This window comes from Hyperoodon ampullatus (assembly GCF_949752795.1).
Source record: "Hyperoodon ampullatus genome assembly, chromosome: 6".
NCBI lineage: Eukaryota > Metazoa > Chordata > Mammalia > Artiodactyla > Ziphiidae > Hyperoodon > Hyperoodon ampullatus.
The window spans coordinates 23,665,720-23,688,692 of NC_136919.1; the positions used below are offsets into that span (position 1 = coordinate 23,665,720).

At 37.9% G+C, this 22,973-nt stretch overlaps 1 protein-coding gene across 1 annotated transcript in view; it reads left to right on the top strand.

Annotated features, from left to right (window-relative positions):
• Positions 1-13,965, top strand: part of DCAF10 (DDB1 and CUL4 associated factor 10) — a gene marked incomplete at both ends in the record, with an annotated part of 52,117 nt that extends 38,152 nt beyond the window's left edge. The window contains 4 exons of the mRNA XM_079706220.1: positions 8,239-8,441; positions 10,127-10,240; positions 12,551-12,696; positions 13,597-13,965. Of these exons, the coding sequence (XP_079562346.1) occupies positions 8,239-8,441; positions 10,127-10,240; positions 12,551-12,696; positions 13,597-13,965 (832 nt within the window). The remainder of the gene's footprint in view (positions 1-8,238; positions 8,442-10,126; positions 10,241-12,550; positions 12,697-13,596) is intronic.
• Positions 13,966-22,973: the final 9,008 nt, after the last annotated feature.

Genomic DNA, 22,973 nt, shown 5'->3' on the forward strand with positions numbered 1-22,973 from the left:
AATAAGCTTGATTTAGTAGGCATATATAGAATTCTGCTCCCAAATAGTGAATACATCCTCTAAAGCAATGTTTGAACATGTACAAAAATTGAGCATGTTCTGGACTACGAAGTAAGTCTCAACCCATATCAAAGAATTGTTATCACATAAACCATTTTCCCTGATCCCAGTACAGTTTAATGAACCACAGGTAAATAAAAATTCCCAGGTTTGGAGACTTATAAACTTACTTCCTAAATAATTCATGGATCAAAGAAAAAAATCATAGTGAAATCAGGAGATAGACTAAAAATTAATGAACTAAACATCTTACTCAAAAAGTCTGAAAAAGATAAAAAAGGGTACACCTGATGAAAGTAGATGTATGGAAATGATAAATATCTTTTTCTAAAAAAGCAGAAATTAATGAAATAGAAAATGAAATACAATAAAGATTTTTAAAAAGCCTGCTCTTCTCTGATAAGAAAAAAAGAGAGGACACAATCTTAGCAATGAGAAAGAAGACAATAAAAAATATAGAGTAAGATAATAAGATCACCTTTTGCCAATATACTTGAAAACTTTGATGAAATAGTTTACACAAAAAAATACACCTATGCAAAACTGATCAAGGAAGAAATAGAAAACCTGAAATAGACTTATTACCAGGACTGATATTTAACCATTACGCACTGGTTCAGCTGAAAAGGTTGTTAAAAGATTGAACTTCTTCCATACTAACTGATAAATAGTCACTGTCATGAATCATCCCCATGTGTCATATCCTGGCACCTTCTGGGTACTGTGGCACCTCTTCTAGAGATACTTTCCTCAAGATCTCTCCCTATGATCTAGTAGCTGAAGCCCCCCTTACATAGCAGACTAATCGCAGTATCCAGTTCCAGCACTGCCACCTGCATCAGCTCTGGCTAGTTTTCATGCAGGGCTGGTTATTTAAATATTTTGAATGTCACTTCTGCCTTAGCTATTAGAGAAATGAAAAAAATCAATTAAAACCTATCTACTTGGACTTCCCTGGTGGTCCACACTCCCATGTAGGGGGCCTGAGTTCGATCCCTGGTTGGGGAACTAGATCCCACATATGTGTGGCAACTAAGAAGTCCGTATGTTGCAACTAAGACCCAGCACAGCCTAAATAAATAAATTAATAATAATAATAAAAGATTTTTTAAAAATAAAAGAAAGAAAAGAGCCCGCATGCTGCAATGAAGATCCCGCACACAGCAACGAAGACCCGGCACCACCAAATAAGTAAATAAATATATTTTTTAAAAAACCTATCTACTAATAAAACAGCAGCCTTTCAATTTTACAGGTGACTTCTACCAAATATTACAAGAAACAGAACATTCCAATCTTATTAAACTGTTCAGATTCCAGAAAAATGGAATTCTTACCTTAGGTATGACCTTGATACACAAACTCAAAATGAAAGGTCAGTCTGTACTATGAATGTAGATGCGAATATTCTAAAGAAGGGAAACTGGATCCTGTAAGATATTAATCAAAATATCATGACCGGGCTTCCCTGGTGGCGCAGTGGTTGAGAGTCTGCCTGCCGATGCAGGGGACACGGGTTCGAGCCCTGGTCTGGGAGGATCCCACATGCCGCGGAGCAACTGGGCCCGTGAGCCACAACTACTGAGCCTGCGCGTCTGGAGCCTGTGCTCTGCAATGAGAGGCCGCAATAGTGAGAGGCCCGCGCACCACGATGAAGAGTGGCCCCCGCTCGCCGCAACTGGAGAAAGCCCTCGCACAGAAACAAAGACCCAACACAGCCAAAAATAAATAAATAAATTAATTAATTAATTAAAAAATATATATATATCATGACCAAGTTGGGTTTATTCTAGAAATGAAAATATTTATCAATAGAAATTCTATTAGTATAATTTATCACACCAGGTTAAATAGAAAAATCCATAATTGTTTCGACTGAAGAATAAAATTCAACATTCGTTCATAATTAAAAACAAAAGAGGGGCTTCCCTGGTGGCGCAGTGGTTGAGAGTCCGCCTGCCGATGCAGGGGACACGGGTTCGTGCCCCGGTCCGGGAGGATCCCACATGCCGCGGAGCGGCTGGGCCCGTGAGCCATGGTCGCTGAGCCTGCGCGTCCAGAGCCTGTGCTCCGCAACGGGAGAGACCACAACAGCGAGACGCCCGCGTACCGCAAAAAAAATAAAAAAGAAGGGACATCATTACCAACCTTATAAAAAAATAAAAGGATTACAAAGGAATACAATGAACAACTCTATGGCAACAAATCAGACAATTTACATAAACAAATATCTACAGAATCACAAATTACTTAAACTGACTCAAGAGCAAATAGAAAATCTATAGACCTACTGACCTACACAGCAAGTAAAGGAATTGAATTGGTTTAAAATTGAATTTTAAAATCTTCCCACAATGAAAAGCCCAGGTCCAAAACGCTTCACTGGTGAATTTTACTAAACATTTAGAGAATAAATAATATTAATCCTTCACAAACTTTTACAGTAAATAGAGGAGGGGAGAGCACTTCCCAACTCATTTTATGAGGCTAGTATTACTCTGATACCAAACCAGACAAACATTAAGAATAGAAAACTACAGACCAATATCCCTCTCCCAAAAATATGATAAAAGTCCTCAACAAAATATTAGCAAATCAAACCTAGCAACATATATAAAGGATTATATGTCACAACCAAGTGGAATTTATTCCAGCTATATAGATAGGGTTGGTTTAACATCTAAAAATCAATGTAATACATCACATTAATAAAGGTCAAAGCCCATATATATGATCATCTCAATAAAGTCAGAAAAAGCACTTGACAAAATCCAACACCCATTTGTGATAAAACTAGGAATAATAGGGAACTTCCTCAACCTGATAAAGGACAGCTATGAAAAACCTACAGTTAAAATCATACTTAATGTTGAAAGACTAAATACATCCCCCCTAAGACTGGGAACAAGGCAAGGATGTCTGCTCTCACCACTTTTATACAACATTGTATTGGAAGTACAACTGCACTGGAAGTACAGACAAGAAAAATAACAGGCATCTAGATTGGAAAGAAAGAAGTAAAACTATCTTCATATGTAGAAGATATGATTTTATATATCAAAAATCTTGGGGCTTCCCTGGTGGCGCAGTGGTTGAGAGTCCGCCTGCCGATGCAGGGGACACAGGTTCGTGCCCCGGTCCGGGAAGATCTCACATGCCGCGGAGCGGCTAGGCCCGTGAGCCGTGGCTGCTGAGCCTGCGCGTCCGGAGCCTGTGCTCCGCAACGGGCGAGGCCACAACAGTGAGAGGCCAGCGAACCGCAAAAAAAAAAAAAAAAAAAAAAAAAATCTTGAATTCACAAAACTACTAGAACTAATAAGTTCAGCAAGGTCATAAAATATACTAGATTAATATATAAAAATCAATTGTATTTCTATTCATAAGCAATGAACAGTCCAAAAATGAAGGAAAAAATTCCACTAATAGCATTAAAAAACAATAAAATACCTAGGAATGAATTTAACAAAAGAAGTACAAGATTTGTACGCTGAAAACTAAAACATTGCTGTAAGAAGATACAAATGAATGGAGAGACCATTCCATGCTCATGGATTGGAAGACTCAATATCATTAAGATGGCAGTTCTCTCCAAATTAATCTATGGATTCAAGGCAACCCCTATCAAAATTCCAGCTGCCTTTTTTTTGGACAAATTGGAAGACTCACACTTCCTGATTTCAGAAATTTCTACAAAGCCATAGTAATCAAGACAGTGTGGTACTGGCATAGGATAGACGTCTAATATAAATTAAGGGAACAGAATTGAGTCCAGAAATCAACCCTTATATTTATGATCAGCTGATTTTCAATAAAGGTACTAAAGTAATTCAGTAGTTCAGGAAAGGATAGTCTATTCAACAAATGAAAGTGAAAAGAAAAACTACAGGATGGGTATATTTGTAAATCACATCTGCTAAAAGATTTGTGTCCAGAATAAAGAATTCTTCTAACTCATTTACATGTATTCAGATAACCCAATTTAAAAATGGGCGAGATATTGACATAGACATTTCACCAAGGGTGATACACAAATGATTAATAAGCACCTGAAAAGATGTTTGACATCATTGTCTTAAGGGAAATGCAAATTAAAACCAAAATGAGATACCACTTCACATCTGATAAGATGGCTTTAACAAAAAAGACAGCAACAAATATTGGCAAGAATATGGAGAGACTGGAACTTCATATATTGCTGGTAGGAATATAAAATGGTACAGCCATTTTAGAAAACAGTTTGGCAGCTTCTTAAAATGTTAAACATAGAGTTGCCATATGACCCAGCAATTCCACTTCTAGATATCTACCCAAGAGAAATGAATATATATATGTCCACACAAAGAATGCTTATAATAGTGTTATTCATAATAGCAAAAAAATAGAACCAATCCAAATACTTATCAACTGGTAAAAGGATGAACAAAATGTGGTATATCTATACAATAGAATACTATGTGGTACTGAAAAGGAACAAAGTACTATTACGTGCTGCAATATGGCTGAAACTCAAAAAAGTTAAGTGAAAAAGCCAAACCAAAAGACAACTTATTGTATGATTCTATTTATATGAAATGTCAGCAATAGGCAGGAAGTAGATTAGTGGTTATCTGTGGCTGGGAGTAGGAAAGGGAATGACTGCTCTTTGGGCAAGAGTGATTTTTTAGAGTGATGAAAATGTTCTAAAATTGGATTGTATTGATGACTAGACAGAAGGAAACTGATCAAAAGTAGGCACTAAAAACCTATAGCACATTTTTAAATGGTGAAACTTTAGAAGTTTTCTCTATAAAATCAGGAAGGAGAACATGCTTGCTATTTTTTTTTTTTTTTTTTTTGCATACACGGGCCTCTCATTGTTGTGGCCTCTCCCGTTGCGGAGCACAGGCTCTGGATGTGCAGGCTCAGCGGCCGTGGCTCACGGGCCCAGCCACTCCACGGCATGTGGGATCTTCCCGGACCGGGGCACGAACCTGTGTCCCCTGCATCAGCAGGCGGACTCTCAACCACTGCGCCACCAGGGAAGCCCCATGCTTGCTATTACTACTGCTGTTCACTATTGTTTTGGGTTGGAGGGAGGCAGGGTCCTAGTTGGTGCAGTAAAATAAATAAGGATTGGAATATATAAGGATTGGAAAGGAAAAAATGAAACAATATCATTCTCAGATGATATGATTGTCTGTATCAGGGGCTGGCAAACTTTCTATAAAGGACTGTGTAATAAATATTTTAGGCTTTGTGTGTTATATTGTCTCTGAGCAGCCATAGACAATGCATGAATGGGTATGGCTATGTTCCAACAAACTTTTTATATAAAAACAGGCAGTGAGCCAGATTTTGCCCATAGGCCACAGTTTTTAGACACCTAGGGTCTATATAGAAAACCCTAGAAATTCTACTGACAGATTATCAGAATTAATCAGCGTTAACTAGGATTGTTAGATATAAGATCAAAATGTAAAAATCAGTAGTGTTCCTATACATCACTACAAACAATTTAAATTTTTTTTAGGTACATAGTTTTTAGTAATTAAAAATTTTAGTTGGGGACTTCCCTGGTGGTCCAGTGGTTAAGACTCCATGACTCCACTGCACGGGGCACAGGTTCGATCCCTGGTGGGGGAACTAAGATCACGCATGCCGTGTGGCGCAGCCAAATAAAATAAATAAATGATTGAATGAATGAATAAGTGCTCTTAAAAAAATTTAGTTGGGGGCTTCCCTGGTGGCGCAGTGGCTGAGAATCCGCCTGCCGATGCAGGGGACATGGGTTCGTGCCCCGGTCCGGGAAGATCCCACATGCCGCGGAGCGGCTCGGTCCGTGAGCCATGGCTGCTGAGCCTGCGTGTCCGGAGCCTGTGCTCCGCAACGGGAGAGGCCACAACAGTAGGAGGCCCGCATACTGCAAAAAAAAAAAAAAAAAAAAAAAATTTAGTTGGTACACAGGAATAAATTGCAACAGAAAATCTGTGTAACCATTATGGAGAAAACTGTAAAATTTCATTTAAGTTATCATAAGACCTAAATAGAATCTATGGATGAGAAGATTCCTCTAAAATTAAATATAAGCAAATTTTAAAATGAAGGGTATAAACTCATAAGATGGGGAAATAGGAAAGGAAGGAATGACAATAAAGTTTTAAAATCTGGAAGGCAGGAAGATGAGTGGCAACCGACTCAGCAACTCACTTAAACTTACTTATTAGTAAGTACAAGAAAGCTGAATCCTAAACTGGCAGTGGGAAAAAGTTAAGAACTTAAGAATATTTATACAAAATCCTCAAAAATCACAGTAACTGGCAACTCTCGGTACTCTGTAACAGAAAGGGTAGCTAAAATAAGGATTCAAATGAAAGATATTTAAGAACTTATATCTCCTCCCTGAATCCATACTGCTGGGCTATTTACCTCCTCGCATTTCAGCAGGAATTTTGAATTTTCTTCTCTAAAGAGGTAAAATAGAGGATATCTGTATTAAAGGATACCAGACACAGTTTGAAGGCTTGGGTACCTTACCAAAATCAGGGGGATTGAGTGACCATATGCACACTGAATATTGAATCTAGAGATCCTCACAAGTTCCTTCGGTTAATGAACTAAAGGTACTGACATTAGGAGTTCCTCAAAAAATGGCTTCACCCTATTTAGTGAAGCTCAAGCCTACCCTTGCACTCAGAGTTCCCAGTCAGCTTTTTAGTTCCCCACTCTTAATTATGAGCAGACAGCCAAACATAATCAGACATTTGACAAAAGTTTCTATGAAAAGACTTACACAAATGGGGAGATATCTTGGAAAAAGTAGAGACTACATAGGGAGAAGAAAACTTAAAATTTTAAAAACCTATAAATATCCTCAGAGAGATAAGAAAAGTTATTGCATGCTTGAAGCACTCTGCATGCTGACTGAAGGATGCTACAGAAGAGAGAAACAGAGGGGACTTTTAAGGTACTGGTATTGTTCTACCTCTTAACATGGGTGATGAATCACAGCTGTTCATTTTTCTTTAAACTCTACATTTGTCTTATTTATGTACTTTTCTGTAGGGATGACAAAGTTCACAGTTTTAAAAATAATTAATAAAAAAAGGAAATAAAATGGGGACTAAAAAACATAGGCAAGGAATAAAAATCTATTCAAAAGGGCTTCCCTGGTGGCGCAGTGGTTGAGAGTCCGCCTGCTGATGCAGGGGACACGGGTTCGTGCCCCGGTCTGGGAAGATCCCACATACCGCAGAGCACCTAGGCCCGTGAGCCATGGCCGCTGAGCCTGCGTGTCCGGAGCCTGTGCTCCGCAACGGGAGAGGCCACAACAGTGAGAGGCCCGCCTACCGCAAAAAAAAAAAAAAAACTATTCAAAAGATCATACAGATTTGAAATAGAGCCAAATAGAACTTAAAGAAGTAAGGAAATAGAACTATTGAAGTTTATAAAAACAAGTAGCAGACACAGCTTAAAAAACAGATTAAGAAAGATATTGAAAAATTACCAAGATGGCAACATATGCAAATGAGGAGATAGAAAACATGAAAGAGCAGTTATTAGACAAGGAGAGTCAAATGGGAATGTTTCAAATATCTATCTAGAGCTCCAAAAGAATAGAGAAAATAGGTGAGAGGCAATATTGGAATAATGATGGAAAATTTTCCAGAATATATAAATAATATGAAGCTTAAGATTTAGAAAGTCAAATGAATCCCAATGAAGATAAATGAAAAGAAATCCAAATTTACACGTCATAGTGAAACTGCAATACTCCAAAACAAGAAGATCAACCAAAGGAAAAAAAATTATCCAAAGTAACAATTCGACTGATAGTAGACTTAAAAATAGCAGCAATAGAAGCCAGAACTCACTGGAATATTATCCTCAATATTCAGAAAGAAATAACTATCAACCTGAAGTTATAGGCTCAGCTAAACCTTTAATCAAAGAGTGAAATGAAGATTTTCAGAATAAAAAGTGAGTTTATCTCAACAAAATTTTATTTAATATACTTCAGAAAGAAATAATCTTCAAAAAAAAGTTAAGAGATGGAAGGAATGGTGAGCAAAATCTTTTCATGTGTGTAAGTCTGAGTGTACATCAAGTGTAAATTCTAGTTTGAAGGGCAAAAATATGACTATCACTGAATGCTTATATTCATGATAACTCTAGGTTTTGTTGGTTTGATTTCTTTTGTAGGTGTACAGAAGATGGGTGTCCACATAAGAAATTCTTTCACACACGTTTTCTCATGCGAATGAGATTAACACCAGATTGTTCCAAAATGTTGATCTCAACATCCTCTGGATATCTCTTGATTTTGCATGATCTTGACTTAACCAAGTCTTTAGAAGTAGGCAGCTATCCCATTTTGAGAGCAAGAAGAACAACATCGAGTTCAGGTAAGCTTTCCTTTTTTGATTAAAGTTTTTTCTAAATAATCTCAGACATGGGGATGGTATATGTTTCTATTCTGAGAATGACAGCAGAAAGAAGGGAAGAAAGTTAAAAGATATTCTTTGGAAAGCTCAGTAATAGCTTTTTTCCCAAGGAAGTATAATGATCTACATGTATCTCTGACATAGTATTAATTTGTTCCTCTGTATCACACATGATCTAGGAAGAATAACTTCTAACTCCAAAAAAAATTTTTTTAGCCCTCTGCTAGCCAGAAAGTCTTCATCAGTATTTGTAGATCATCATTATCTCAAAAATTAGTGATGGCCCAAAGTACTGTCAATCTTTTTAAAGTTTTCCTGGAACCCAGCAGAGCTGTTAAGTTATAGTCAATATAGAGTTTTAATTTTAAGTCTGTATTGCATCCTAGACTTTCAGATGTCCAGACATAGGTAGTTGGTGCCATCTTATCTCATGACCTATAAACATCCTCTTGCTAAAGCCCTGTTCCTTTTCCTGTTGCCAATTCCATTGGACTTAAGCGAAATGGGGGCTCAGGAAAACTTTGTACTATATTACGTGATAGAGGCTATATTATATCTACCTTTAGGAAGAAGAGGGCTGATATAGGAACATACTCATTAGTTATAATATTGTGTTTATGAACAAGAACTCAGAAAAAAAATACTTAAGCATTTGGAAAACATAATGTTCATAAATTGTTGTTTAAAATCAACTTCAAATGGTTGGAATCTTTCTCTATGCATGGGGCCACTTCTGAAGACTCCTTTGGGAATGTGCAGGCCTCATTGTATTGCAGTTGCCTAATTTCACTGCTAAAAGTAGAAATTTAAGTTTTACCAACTTGTTTGCAAGCAAGGGATTTCATTAATATGCAAGTACAGTCCTTTTCATTTCAGATTTTTAGGTTAAACATTAATAATCAACTTTAGTTTAGTGAGCTTAGTGAGAAGTAGTGATTTAGAAGGTCTAAATTGGCATGTTTTGCTTAAAAACCAGGAAGGTTTTCTGTCTTCTAAAGGTAATTCTGATACTTAATACCATCCAAAGAAATTAGATTAATAAGAAGTCCCCACAGAAATGTGTGGCCACAAGAAAAGTGTGAAATAGAGACTGCTATTTGGAGTGATACATCAGACTCACCTATCTGATATTCATTTTATTTTCCCAGATTTCAATGTTAAGTTTGTATTGCATTTCAAAGATGGTATTCACATAATTTCAGTAATGATGGTAGAAGTTGTTGGTATGCTTTAAGAAGGATCTGTTCATGTTCTCGGTCATGGACCTGTTGTTTGGATGCCATTCTAACATAAAACAGGCTGAACAGCTCAGTTTTCATTCTTGCTGAATTTTCTTGTTCCATTTCACTACAGAAATGATGGGAAACCTAAGATGTTCCTATGTTTATTTGGTTTTTCATTTTTATTTCACTTAAGGAAGTCATTGATGTAAAAAGGGTTTTAGAAAGGGACTAGGCCTTAGATTGGACATTCCAAAGAGCTATCTTGCCCACCTCAGTCTTTTTTATAGGACACTTTTAGGTGGATATGTACTTACCATGTTTCAGATGAACTTTAACAATATGGTTCAAGTAGATGATTAAAAAGTTAAGAGACACTACCAGAGTTTTGCTAGCTTTACTGTCGGAACGTTTTGTATTTTCAAGATCTTACCACTTTGTCGAGTTCATCTGGTCCTAGAGTTTCTGGTTCACCTTCTCATCATAGTGATTCTAATTCATCTTCTGAGAAACACATGTCACGAGCCTCACAAAGAGAAGGTAGGTCAAAAGTTGGATTTCATAATCTTGAATATATATTCTAAAATAGCATTTTTTGGTTTGATTTTAATCCTTAAAAATAAAAGCCAATAGAGATGAGGCTATTCCTTGCTCCTCAGTAACATTTTCAAAAAGCTAACCAGGGAATTCCCTGGCAGTCTAGTGGTTAGGACTTAGCACTTCCACTGCAGGGGGCATGGGTTCAATCCCTGGTTGGGGAACTAAGATCCCGCATGCCACACAGTATGGCCAAAAAAACCAAAAAACAAATCCCCCAAAAGCTAACCAGTCTCTAGGGTTGAATATCTTGGGTTTACATTTTTGTTGGAATTTGAACTTTAGTTTTATTTTCTGGATTTAGTTTGGTCTAGTTTGGAGAGGGAATGGTTGGGAAATATAGACTCCAATCAAGGTTGTTATAGAAATTAAATGAGACTATGCATGTGATAGTGCTATGTAAATATAAAGGGATGAGTTTATCAGGTGCTTGTGAAAGTTGCCTGGTTCCAGCCCAGCAGGCTTTTTGCTTTGCCATTTCCTTATCTCAGCAATGCCTGGCAGCCTCAGAGGGGTTGTGGGATAAAGAGCTATAATCTGGCCCCACTCTACTTTTGCCAGTTTTTCCCCAGCCAATCTGGGAGAACTAGCTGCTCAATCTGTTCTATCCACCCCTTAATTCTACGTATGCAAATTTCACTCATCATCCCTCTCCGTACTAATTCACATCTACGCTCTTACAGCACTTTTTGTTTGTTCTCCTCTTGATGGACTGATGGCCATATATATATATTTTTGTAATTTTGGGTCAGCTTTTGGATATAAGCATATCTCCTACCTAGATATTTAGAGGCAGGACTATACTTAGACTTCTAATTAGTGTTTTCCCTGGGTGGCCTCATCTGGTAAGTGCTCAATAAATGCATTCTTGATTACTTTGCCTGACTACTTCCAAGAATGGTTTGAGAGACCTTCCTAACCTAAACCTATAGACTATCCACCATCCTGTCCTCTGGATGTTGAAGACTACAATGTCTCATTTTAAGGTTAAATATTCCTCCTCTTAGAGATTTATGCCCACATATGTAACATTCCTCCTGTGGATTCTTAGGGATGTAGCACAAATAAAAGTGAAGTAACTTTGGTTCAAGTAAAATTAAGGAGGCACTTGACCCTCCAGTCTTCCCTACCCCATCTCCACCCTGGCCCTGTATGGTTTTCCCCCTTTTGCCAGCTCTTGAGCAACCTCCAAGGAGCAGAGCTCAAAAACCACTGCTTACTTATTCAGAATGGGTTTCTTTTCTGCTTTTGTTATAGATTTTCAAAATTCTTGAAATAGGTTTTTTTTTTCTAAAATTGTTAAGGTTCAATCACCTGTGAAATAATTATTTAGGTATAATTTGGTTGTGAGAATGTAATTTAGATCGTCACAGGTTTCTGTCAATGCTGCAGTAATCTAAAGGGAAGCTTTTAAAAGAAGATAACACATCTAAGTGCAAAATAATTCACAAAGGGACAGAGGCAGCTCATTATTTTTAAAGCAACTCCTATAGGCAGAGAAGTGTTGAAATATTTCTCTTGATAATTTCTAAGCTGCTTCCTCACAATGTGTATGAAAGTGGTTCTCCACATACTTGAGGGATATGACATACTTCCATTTGTAACAATGGCTCACTACAGCAGTCAGTTTCATCGGGGGCCAGGTAGAAAGAAATGATGGGCCATAGCAGAGTACCAGGAATATGTACAATTGGCAGTATCTCCCACCCCTTGTTTTGACATGTCTTTGTGTGAGTTGTCCTCTCTTACCTCCAAAATTATACATTGATTTGTTGTTTAGAGTACTGTCCTTGGGGGCCGTAAGTCCTGCTCCTTGCACACATCTTTCATCTATATAAAGGCAGTCCTCATGGCTTCCAGGTATTTCCTTCTCTGGACTAGAGAGCATCAGGTCTTCTGAGATGAGAATTGTTGTCTTTTACTTTTCCAGATTCCTTTCATGTCACATAACTTGAGATGTAGATCCAAATCAAAGGGATTCCTAGTCAGCTTTAACGCCTTGGCGTTAGGTTATTGTTGATTCCTGCTGCAGGAACTTGGATTCTTTAGTTCTATCATACCCCTTCCCTCATACCCACCCCAAAGACACATACCCCAAACGTTGAGGGGCACCATGGTTTTTTACATGTGGTAGCATAAGGGGCAGATAAAGGAATAAAGGCATGAGGGTGGCTGCCAGAAATCAAAGCTTTGATGAGCTACCTTAGTCCTTTGATAATACAAATTCCACATCCTAATTTTCTCATATCTCAGGAATTTCACCACGAAACAGTCTTGAAGTCTTAACCCCTGAAGTTCCTGGTGAGAGAGACCGTGGAAATTGCATCACATCGTTACAGCTGCACCCAAAAGGCTGGGCCACTCTTCTTCGGTGCTCAAGCAACACTGATGATCAGGAGGTATGGGCAGCAGCACCCCACCTTCAGTGGGGCTGACTGAACAAACTGCCATTGCCATGTGTGCTCATGGTGTCTTTATCCCTTCAAAATCCTTCCTCCTCTCTGGCCTGTGTGTGTCAAGCAGGAAGTACTTTAAAGGAGTCATCAGCTCAGATTGAGCCCAGCTTAATTCTTGCCTCCTTCATCTCACTGTAAAAAACCCCTTATATAGTAAACATAGGACTGAGCTAAGCTGGCTAAATGGGAGGTTTTGCTATAAAAGCCAATGGAGTATTATGATTTTCTCTTTTTAAAAACCAGGGAAAGCTTTGGGAAAGGAAGGGACTGAACTGATAACTAGGGGAAAAGATCTTATATGACCTTATGATTCTCCTTACTCTGGAAAGCAGGAGTCTTTCCAGAGCTAGCTAGCTAGTCACTAGCTCTAGAGTCTTTGAAGTGTTTAGGAGGAGAGGTATTCTAGGGCTTAGATGTCTTAACCCTAAAATATCAAGATTCTTGTTACTCTCAGAAAAGGGAATTATTACTTCAGAAGTCACAGTGGCCTCAGGGAATAAAAGGCTTTAAAGTGTCATAGTACAGAATAACCTTGGTATGAATGTAGATAAGACAGTATGGGACCTACAAGTTTTGTTAGTTGGGAGAGGGGTAGCATTCATCTGAATGATTTCTTGCAACAATTCTGAAGCTTTGGCATTCTGTGGAGCTTTTTTTTTTTTTAAAAAAAGATTATCTGTAGCACTGTTTGGGACTCTGTAACTTTTTGTTTTTTAATTAGTTGAAATATAGTTGCTGTACAATATTATATAAGTTACAGGTGACAGTATAGTTATTCACAATTTTTAAAGGTTATACTCCATTTATGAGGCTCTATGATTTGTCTCTCTTCTCTCCCTCTAGTGGACTTGTGTCTATGAATTCCAAGAAGGAGCCCCCGTGCGACCAGTCTCACCTCGCTGTTCTCTACGACTGACTCATTACATTGAAGAAGCCAATGTAGGCAGGGGTTATATCAAAGAACTTTGCTTCAGCCCTGATGGGCGAATGATTTCTTCCCCACATGGCTACGGGATTCGCTTGTTGGGATTTGACAAACAGTGCAGTGAACTTATTGACTGTTTGCCCAAAGAAGCCAGTCCCCTGAGGGTGATCCGTTCTCTGTACTCTCATAATGATGTGGTACTGACGACAAAGTTCTCTCCAACACATTGTCAGATCGCCTCTGGGTGCCTTAGTGGACGGGTTTCTTTGTATCAGCCAAAGTTTTAGGCACAACTTACATCAAATAAGGAACTCTTCTGGTGTTTGAATTATATATTACTTCAATTTAGGTGAAGTATTTTCTTTTTAGATCTTAAAAGTTTGGGTCAAGATCCTAGTTCTTATGGGTCCATGAACACACCTGTGACCTGAGTACTTGGTCGTCCAGCATCACAGGGGCATCGCCAAGTTGGACTCCAGGCAGCACCATCTTTTGCAGCATTCCTAGGCTCCTGCTGATCTGTGCCACTGAACTCCAGTTCTGCTGGTTGTTTTGCATGGTAGCTCTTGTCAAGTTTCTTTAATTCTCTTTTCTGTTTTTTGATTTTGGTGTGAATTTTGTGGACATTCGGCAGGAGTTTTGGTTGGATTAGGAGAAACTCGTGATGCTAGTGTTGGATAAAACCCAGAAGTTTGATGTTGGCATACTGGTTGTTGAAAAGAAATTTCATCTTATCAGTATACTTGGCCTTTTAAAGTTGCTGTTGTTTCTCTATAATGAGCACAGATAATGGCATTATTCTTACAACTGTTATAGTTTTGCAGCAAAATGTCTTTTAAGTTTCCTGTTAAAAGTTATACATATTTTTTACTGTGAGAGGGATTTTGTTGTGAAATTCTAGAAAAAAAATTACCACCTCTTTGTAGTTTATTTGTACGAATTTTAAAATCTGTAGCATGTGTCCTTACTTGGTATTTTGTTCCTGTCAACAGCATTAGAAAGGAAAAGAGGAGAAGGAATGGGCTTTGGTCATTTCTATTGTATAGAAGAGGATTTATTTATTAGATTATACTCTCTATCTGGCCACGGAGTGATGAGAACAATGTGGCTTAGATTTTCTGTTTCCTCTGTCAGATTATTTGAGTCACAGAGATGACAGGTGGAGGGAAAATCGAGAGTAAAGACGTTGTGTTTTTCTGATCATCCTTGAGCTCAGCTCTCTTACCATTAATGAAGGGCGAACTGTGATTGTTTTCAAGCTGTTGTCATAACTGTGGTGGTCCGTGACTTCGGTGTCGTGACTAAGACCTTTTGTTATGTTTTGTTATGGAACACAGCAAGTAGAAAGCATCATGCAGGGGCCAGGCATAAGGCTGACTACTCTGCTGAAGTAAGCAGCTTTTTTCTAGTCTCCTCCACCTTGAATGGGACTATCCTTAGAAGAGATTTGCCAGAGGCTGGAGTAATTTGAGCCACATGCTAGCTTTTTCCCTCTTAGAACACATTCTCTTAGGCCAGTGGTTCTCAAACATTAGGGTGCATTATAATCACTGGGGAGCTTGTGAAAAATAGAGAAACCTGGCCCTCACCTCAGGAGGTTCTGATTCAGACAGGGAGAGGACAGGAATCTGTATTTTTAACACGAACCCCAAGTAATCTGTATTCAGGTGGTTCCTGGATCACAGCTTCAAATATTACTACCTTAAACATCAGTAAATATTTCTGTACCCATCAGGTGCTTAACACAACTCCCAGAAGGTGTTTTGATTATTAAAAAAAATAAGCAAATAAAAGCAATTTTAGAGGTAGAAAATAACTTAAAATGGACTCAATCTCGTTATTAGATGAATGAGAGAAGTTAAGTGACTTGCCTAAAGTCATCCTGCAAAATTAGTGGCAGAGCCAGGACTTGAATTCAAGTCTTAATTCCTTGCTCAGGGCAATTTCTACTGTATTATGCTGGCTGTTAAAACAGTGACTTATGAACACTTTTTTTGTCTTTAAGTTGTATTATTGTGAATACCTTTAAACTGGCCAGTAGATTGAAAAAGGAAGGCATGGGAGTATCAATGCTGAGAATTCCAGCCATAAGAAGAAAAGTGTTTTAAATCTTATAGAAATGTTTAAGCAACCCAAATACATGAATAAAAATGACACTTGTTGTAGAACCTGCCAGACAGCCATTCACACACGTACAGAGGTTACATCTCACTTAGATAATGTTGGCTCTAGGACAAATTTTAAAAATTAGATCTTTCTTACCATGGATGTTAAAAAAAAATTGGAAATTTTTTAGTCATCAAAAAAAATACCCACAATGAAAACACAGGTTTGCCATAAACTTTCTTAAAAACACATATTTAAGAGAAAATAAAGAGACAAAAACACCTAATGTTGACATTAAAAATAAGCTACCAAGTACGATGGTTGTATTGATAATCAAAAGAAGTTTCCATATATTGCATCTCCTTGGGAGAGCGCTCCATGTCAGATGCTGGGCCCAAATGTTGCCCAACTCTAATAAATTTCAGTCTATGATTCTAGAATATCTATCGTGTCAAATAATGTACATACTTTACTACTAACTCTCACAAAAACTGCAAGGTAGGTGGCATGAGCACCAATGTACTTTGGGGGAAATGGAGGGTCAGAAAGGTTGATTTGCCATAAGTCACAGAGCTGGCATGGATGGGGTGGCAGCACTGAGATTCAAACTCAATGTTTGTTTGAGTTCCAAGCCTGTGCTTACTTACTCTACCATTTTGCCCTTTAGTTTGTAAAGGATGGTAAACTGGCCTGTTAATTATTTTAACACTCTCTGGAAGTTATTTATTTCAGAGCTGTCTCATTTTCTGCACCACGCAAAAGAATATTTACAAGATAGACAATTTCCATTAGAATTAATGCCATAAACTGCAGGGCACACATACGGTCCGTTCCTAACTAAAAACCCTCATGTAGGGTAAGTAGCTATAAAATAAAGAAAAATGGAGGATTAATAGCCTTATACAAAAACAGAGCCTCACAGATGACAATTAAAAATAGCAAACTCAACAAAACCTTTGTCCTCTCTGAGGTATTGTCATGATTAGAAAGTCATCAGGGGATATTAATCAAGGAATTAAAGGGCATCAGGAATGCCATACTTTTGGAGATTACACTTAAAATTTCAAGGTCCCATTTCACTTAGTGTATAAAATCTAATCTGGTGTTTTTAACTCTAAAGTTTTATTTAGTCATTTTTAATGATAATTGGTAAATGTATTATAATTGATAATATAATTGTTGGTAAGTATAGTATAAATTATACATCTGTTTTAAAAAGCTTTCTGCAGAACAGTATATTTATGGCAAAGCTATGTTGAATGAGTTTAAAAACATCAAATATACCGCAGTTCCTTATTTTCAGTTGTGAAAATGAAGTGGCTGATGCAGAAGAGACCTCTATTTTTATCTTTTGAAAATGTCTGTGGTCTTTTTTCTCAGAAGCCCAAAGAGCATGTATATTTTTTTTCTCCTTGTTACATCCCCGAGAAGAGGCTATACCAAAAATTTTAGGAAAACAAGATGGTAAAGGTAAATCACATATTCCTCACTCCTATGTCTAGAACCAAGATCACATCATATCGTTGTTAAGGCTGTTTTCTAGAAAGTGCAATATAGGAAAAACACTCTGAGACTCTTTTAGGAGCCTAGTGTTTCCCATATTAGAATATATGGTGTTGGCATCCATAAGAATCTGTTAAGCTTGTGTTTAACAGGAGAAATGGTCTGATAACTTACTGATGACAATCATCCCCATTTAATGACCAGCAGTCACTGAGAGCTATGAAAATTCAGTAACACAGTGTTGGTCATGAAGGAAAGCATATATATTAATGTTGGGATAATTAATGCATATATCTTAAGTGCCAAAATTTAAAACTTGTAATTATTTTTGATGCAAGTCTTTCAGATATGTCAGTATACCTACCCGCCTTCCTAAACAGCATGCTCAGTACAATTCACTTATTCATGATGAAAGTAAAAGTTATATTCATGTGTTATTACAAATATCTAATGAGCTCTGATGTATGTAAAATAATTCATAAGTTGTAAAGGGCTATAACAAATTGATATTAATTATTATAAAGCGATTCCCTCAGCCTTGAGGTATATATAATCATTTGCCTCAGATTCCTGGTGTGGTTTTTGTTTTTTTTTAATTTAAAAAATTTTGTATCTGCTAAGCAGTTTGTTTTGCTTATATAGTGGTCTCCTGCCACACTATCAATATACCTGCCTCTAACAGGCTCCCCACTTCCTTCTAATGTGCTGTGTTCATCTGTTATGAGCTGGGACGTGAGATAACCAAGCCTGCTTAGTTTCTAATGGGCTGGATGAGCTCTGGGTGCACAGTCTGTGAGACAGCTCTTTTGGTTGCTCACCACCTTCCTGACAGGTTCATAATAACCTTCTGGATAATAGTTCCCAGTTAAAGCCCAAGCTAGTGATTTTTTTCAGTTGCCACTAAGTAAAATACTACAAGCTAAGGATGCTGCTAGATTAAGGAGAAGCAATGTACCAAAGTACAGGGAAGCAAAAACAAAGGCTCTGTAGTTGCACAGGGGTCTTTCATGCTTTTAAGAAAAAAGAAGAGTGCAGAGGGGAAAAAAAAGTGAAAATCCAGATAGACTTAAGAGTATTTTTGATGCCATTAAACTGTCAATAGTTATTAAAATATATGGTTAAAAAATAAAATAAAATAAATGGTTAAATTATCACACATTGTACAAAGACACAGTTAAGTCTCAGTGCAAAATGAGAGTGTACCGAAATTTATACCCTGAACACAATTCGTAAGAATTTCTTCCATTCAAACATAATGGAAATTATTATCAAAAGGAAAGTCTCAAATTTACCTGTATGCCACTTTTTTAGTTGTAAATGAATTAGTGATAGAAAAACGGGTTTTATCAAAAACTCCAGGCAATACATCTCACATGCACACACCTCTATACAGGTGCCACACTTTTTGTGTGTGATTAACCTATTTAAAAGGTTGATGGCAAACTTGCATTGCAGTGGTTAGGAATCTGCCTGCCAATGCAGGGGACACGGGTTCAAGCCCCGGTCTGGGAAGATCCCACATGCCGCGGAGCAACTAAGCCCGTGTGCCACAACTACTGAGCCTGCGCTCTAGAGCCCTCTGGCCATAACTACTGAGCCCACGCACCACAACTACTGAAGCCCGCGCGCCTAGAGCCCATGATCCGCAAGAGAAGCCACTGCAACGAGAAGCCCTGCGCAACGCAACGAAGAGTAGCCCTCGCTCGCCACAACTAGAGAAAGCCGCACACAGCAACAAAGAACCAAAGCAGCCAAAATTAAATAAATTAAATTTAAAAAAGATTAGGAGACCACCTGGGGCTAGATTAAGGGAGTGCAAGTCCTGTTCACACCCTAATCTTGTCAGAGACCCCACCTCTGGAAAAAACAACAACAACCTCGCATTTAGCATTAGTTTGAAAATTTTTGTTTACATTTTGTTCACTTTTAGAATCAAGCATAAGGCTGTGACAGAGGCAGTGGCTTGGTGGTTCTTGTTAGTGATATTCTAAACTTTTTTGATCATGTAACTCTTAACAGAAAAAATTAGAGAATACACTCCAAATTTTGATCATTTATAAATTATATATATTGTTATACTGATCTATTATGTACATTATAAAACATGTATAAGGAAATTTTAAAAGGATAAGATGTTTAAAAAATCAAAGTTCTACATTACCTCTTGCACTTCCAGGGTTCACCTTGTCCTTCCACTGGCATATGCACACTTCATTTTTTGAAGCCTACTGTTCTCAAACATAGAAATGGCATTTTGCACTGAAAACACATTTACTAAGATCTGAACCATTCACATCTGTTCACTAATGTTCTGGTCATTTACAAGTTTGATATGAATCATGTGTAGAGTTTTATAAATTATTCAGTGAAAATTATTCATACCAGTAGGAAGCATAGTTGATAAATTTTTGTCAAGCTGTATACAGTGATTGGTTCTCATATAGATAAATTTAGAACATGCTAATTTCCACACTGTTCCCTAGAATGACATTTTCTTGTGTTATTTAACTGTGATTGATGGTTCATTTTGCCATACTATTTTAAATTTACTAGAAAAATGACAATCCTACTTGGGATGCTTTTTTGGGAAGTCACTGAAAAGAAAAAGAGTGAATCCCTTTCAGATTTTTGAGAAATTAATTTTTTGAGAAATTAATCATTCTTTAGCTAACTTAACTAACCATAGCACTAATGATCACTATTTCAGTTATTCCTGAAATACGATTGACATATTTTGGACTATTTAAAAATTGATTTTTTTATTTAAAAGGAAGTGATTTTAACGATTTATATTTACATCAGCTTCCTATTACTGATGTAACAAATTACCACAAACTTAAAACAGCACAAATACATGTCCACTGAGATTTCCTTCTAGGCCCTTCCCTTCTGGCAGAGAACATGAAAAGTGGTGCAGGCATTAGCATCACCAGGAGGGCTTGTTAAAACAGATTGCTAGGTTGACATCCAGAGCTGCTTATTTCACAGGTCTGGGGTGGGAGGCCCCATTCTGCATTTCTAACCAGTTCCCAGTTGATGCTGTAGGTCTGGGGACCACAGTTTGAGAACTAGGGATTTAGAAAATGCAGTTAGGGTTTAGATTCGTCATGGATGACAGTTCCATGGATCTCTGTGAAGATAAAGAAAGCCTGTTTGGAGAACATATTAACTTTGGAGCTTGAGAGATGGACAACCATGCATCCCATCAGTTACACCATCTTCCTTCAGCGAGAGCTAAGACTTCCCTATTTTTAAGTGGTATTTAAGTTACTGAGCAGTTAATTACACTAAGATCATCTTACCTTCTCAGGAACAGACCTGGTGCTGTGTGCCTTATCTTCTAACTCCACAAGAGGAGCCGCAACAGAAACACACTGTGAGCTCCAAACAGCTTCCAACTGCTGCGGACAAATTCAAAACAGGAGCAACAGAAGCTCTAAGCAGAGCACAGACAACTCAGAACACCTTTTCAACCCTTTTTGGGGGGAAACAGCTGTCTCCTTTGAAAGCTATTTAAATTATGGGTACACGAGGCTGCTGTGCTTACCTTAACTTGCAAAAGCCCATCACTATAAAAGATGAGTTTTTGGGTAAAATGAAGGATCCAAATTTCATTGTAAAAGGATTACTTTATAAAAGTTAAATACAAAGTATCAGATCTGTTCTGAATACATTGTATTTATTCTTAGGCAGTTATTACTGAAGAGGTTTTGTGTGTGTACATAATAAATGTATGTATAAAAGAAGGACTTCCTGGCCTTTGTTGAAAGTTGCAGAGTATTGGGGGAAGATCATGAACCCTACCCTGGTCACTTCAGGGGTGAGTAGACCACTCACTTTTGGGGCCAACTTAAGAAAAACATCAGTCCATCAGCCACCATGTTACTCACCAGCCCTGTCACAATCTGGTGTGTATTCTGGGCTTGAGAGAGAGGAGGTGGCCACCACGTCATTAGGACTAGTGGGAAGGATAAGTTAGTAATATGCCATAGGCCTGTATTCCCCTCTAGCAGGTATTTCTGTAGTATTCTATGACTTCATGGCAGTCTAGAATAACTAGTATATTAAAAGAACTGAACTGAGTCCCTCAATACATTGCAACATCAAGTATTGTGATAAACACCCTAATGATTTGTCTTAATAGTTTATTATGAGATGTTCAAACATACAGCAAAGATGAAAGAATTTTACAAGATTCTACTGTCAACACTTTACTAAGCCTGTTTTTATCAGTTATCCAATATTCTACCCATCCATCAATCCATCTTAATTTTTTTTTTTTTTTTTTTTTTTTGCGGTACGCGGGCCTCTCACTGTTGTGGCCTCTCCCGTTGCGGAGCACAGGCTCCGGACGCGCAGGCTCAGCGGCCATGGCTCGCGGGCCCAGCCGCTCCGCGGTATATGTGGGATCTTCCCGGACCGGGGCCCGAACCCGTGTCCCCTGTATCGGCAGACGGACTCTCAACCACTGCACCACCAGGGAAGCCCCACCATCTTAATTTTTGATGTATTTTGATGAATAAATTGCAGATATCTGTACCCATCCTTTTAACTCCTCAGCAATACATATCATTAACTAAAGTTCAATATTTTTCTGTTGTAAAACTTCCATACAATGAAGTGCACAAATATTAACAGTATGCTTGCTAAATAAGTTTAGGCCAATGTATACACTTGTGTAACCCAAACCCCTATCAAGATATAGATCACTACCGTTACCCCAGAGGCAGAAAGTTCCTTCATGCCCCTTCCCAGAGTTAACCAGTTTTTTTTCCCAACAGATTTGCCTCTTCTAGAACTTTACATAAATGGAATCAGACATTATGTATTCTCCATGATGATCTTTAAAAGATAAATTCCTAAAAAATTCAGTGTCTCTGAAACAGGGAGAATAGTGATAAAGGTAACACCTGGGATCAGAGTATGAGTCATTCATTGAATAGGTATTATAAGAACCTCTAGTCCGTGGATACAAAGATCAGAAAGACAGCCCCTGCCCTCAAGGCATTCACACTGTCTTAAGGGATACAGCACAAACATCTTGGCCAGAGAGCTGGGGTTGAGACAGTCATCAAGTGCCACAGGAGACCTAATCCAGCCTGGGAGCCAGTAGGGAATCAAGGGAAATTTAAGGTTTTACCTGTCACAGGCAGCCAATGCTCTGTATAGTCCACACGTCTAGAATCTTGAAACTCGAAATGATTTGTCCTTAAAAGGGCAGCTTTACAGTACTGAGCAGATGTAAGGCAAATCTGCTAAACAAAATAAAGAAACTATAAAAGGTACAAATTGAAATTAGGGATGTTTTCTTCTCTAGTTTGACTTGATATAATTCAAATATATTTAGTATTGATTCCAAACATAAAAACATCATGCTTTTCTGTTCCTGGACCACAAGTGGCAGAAGTTTTGAAGGCCTCCAAACAGCAACAGCAAAGCTTTAAATCTTCTTGGACTTTGCCTTAGCTTTCTCAAGGCTTATCACACCCATTATATCTCCAAGTTTAGGCCCTCACCTCCTAACTCCTTTTCACTTGTTACCTTCATATTTTACACACAAATTACAAATGAAAAGTACCTGGATCCCTTACATACCCACTTTTCCCTATTATGTCTTGAAAACTCTATGGCTCTTTTTCAGTGGGGAGTGAGAAGTGGGGAGGCCAGGAAAACCTCGAAATTTGTT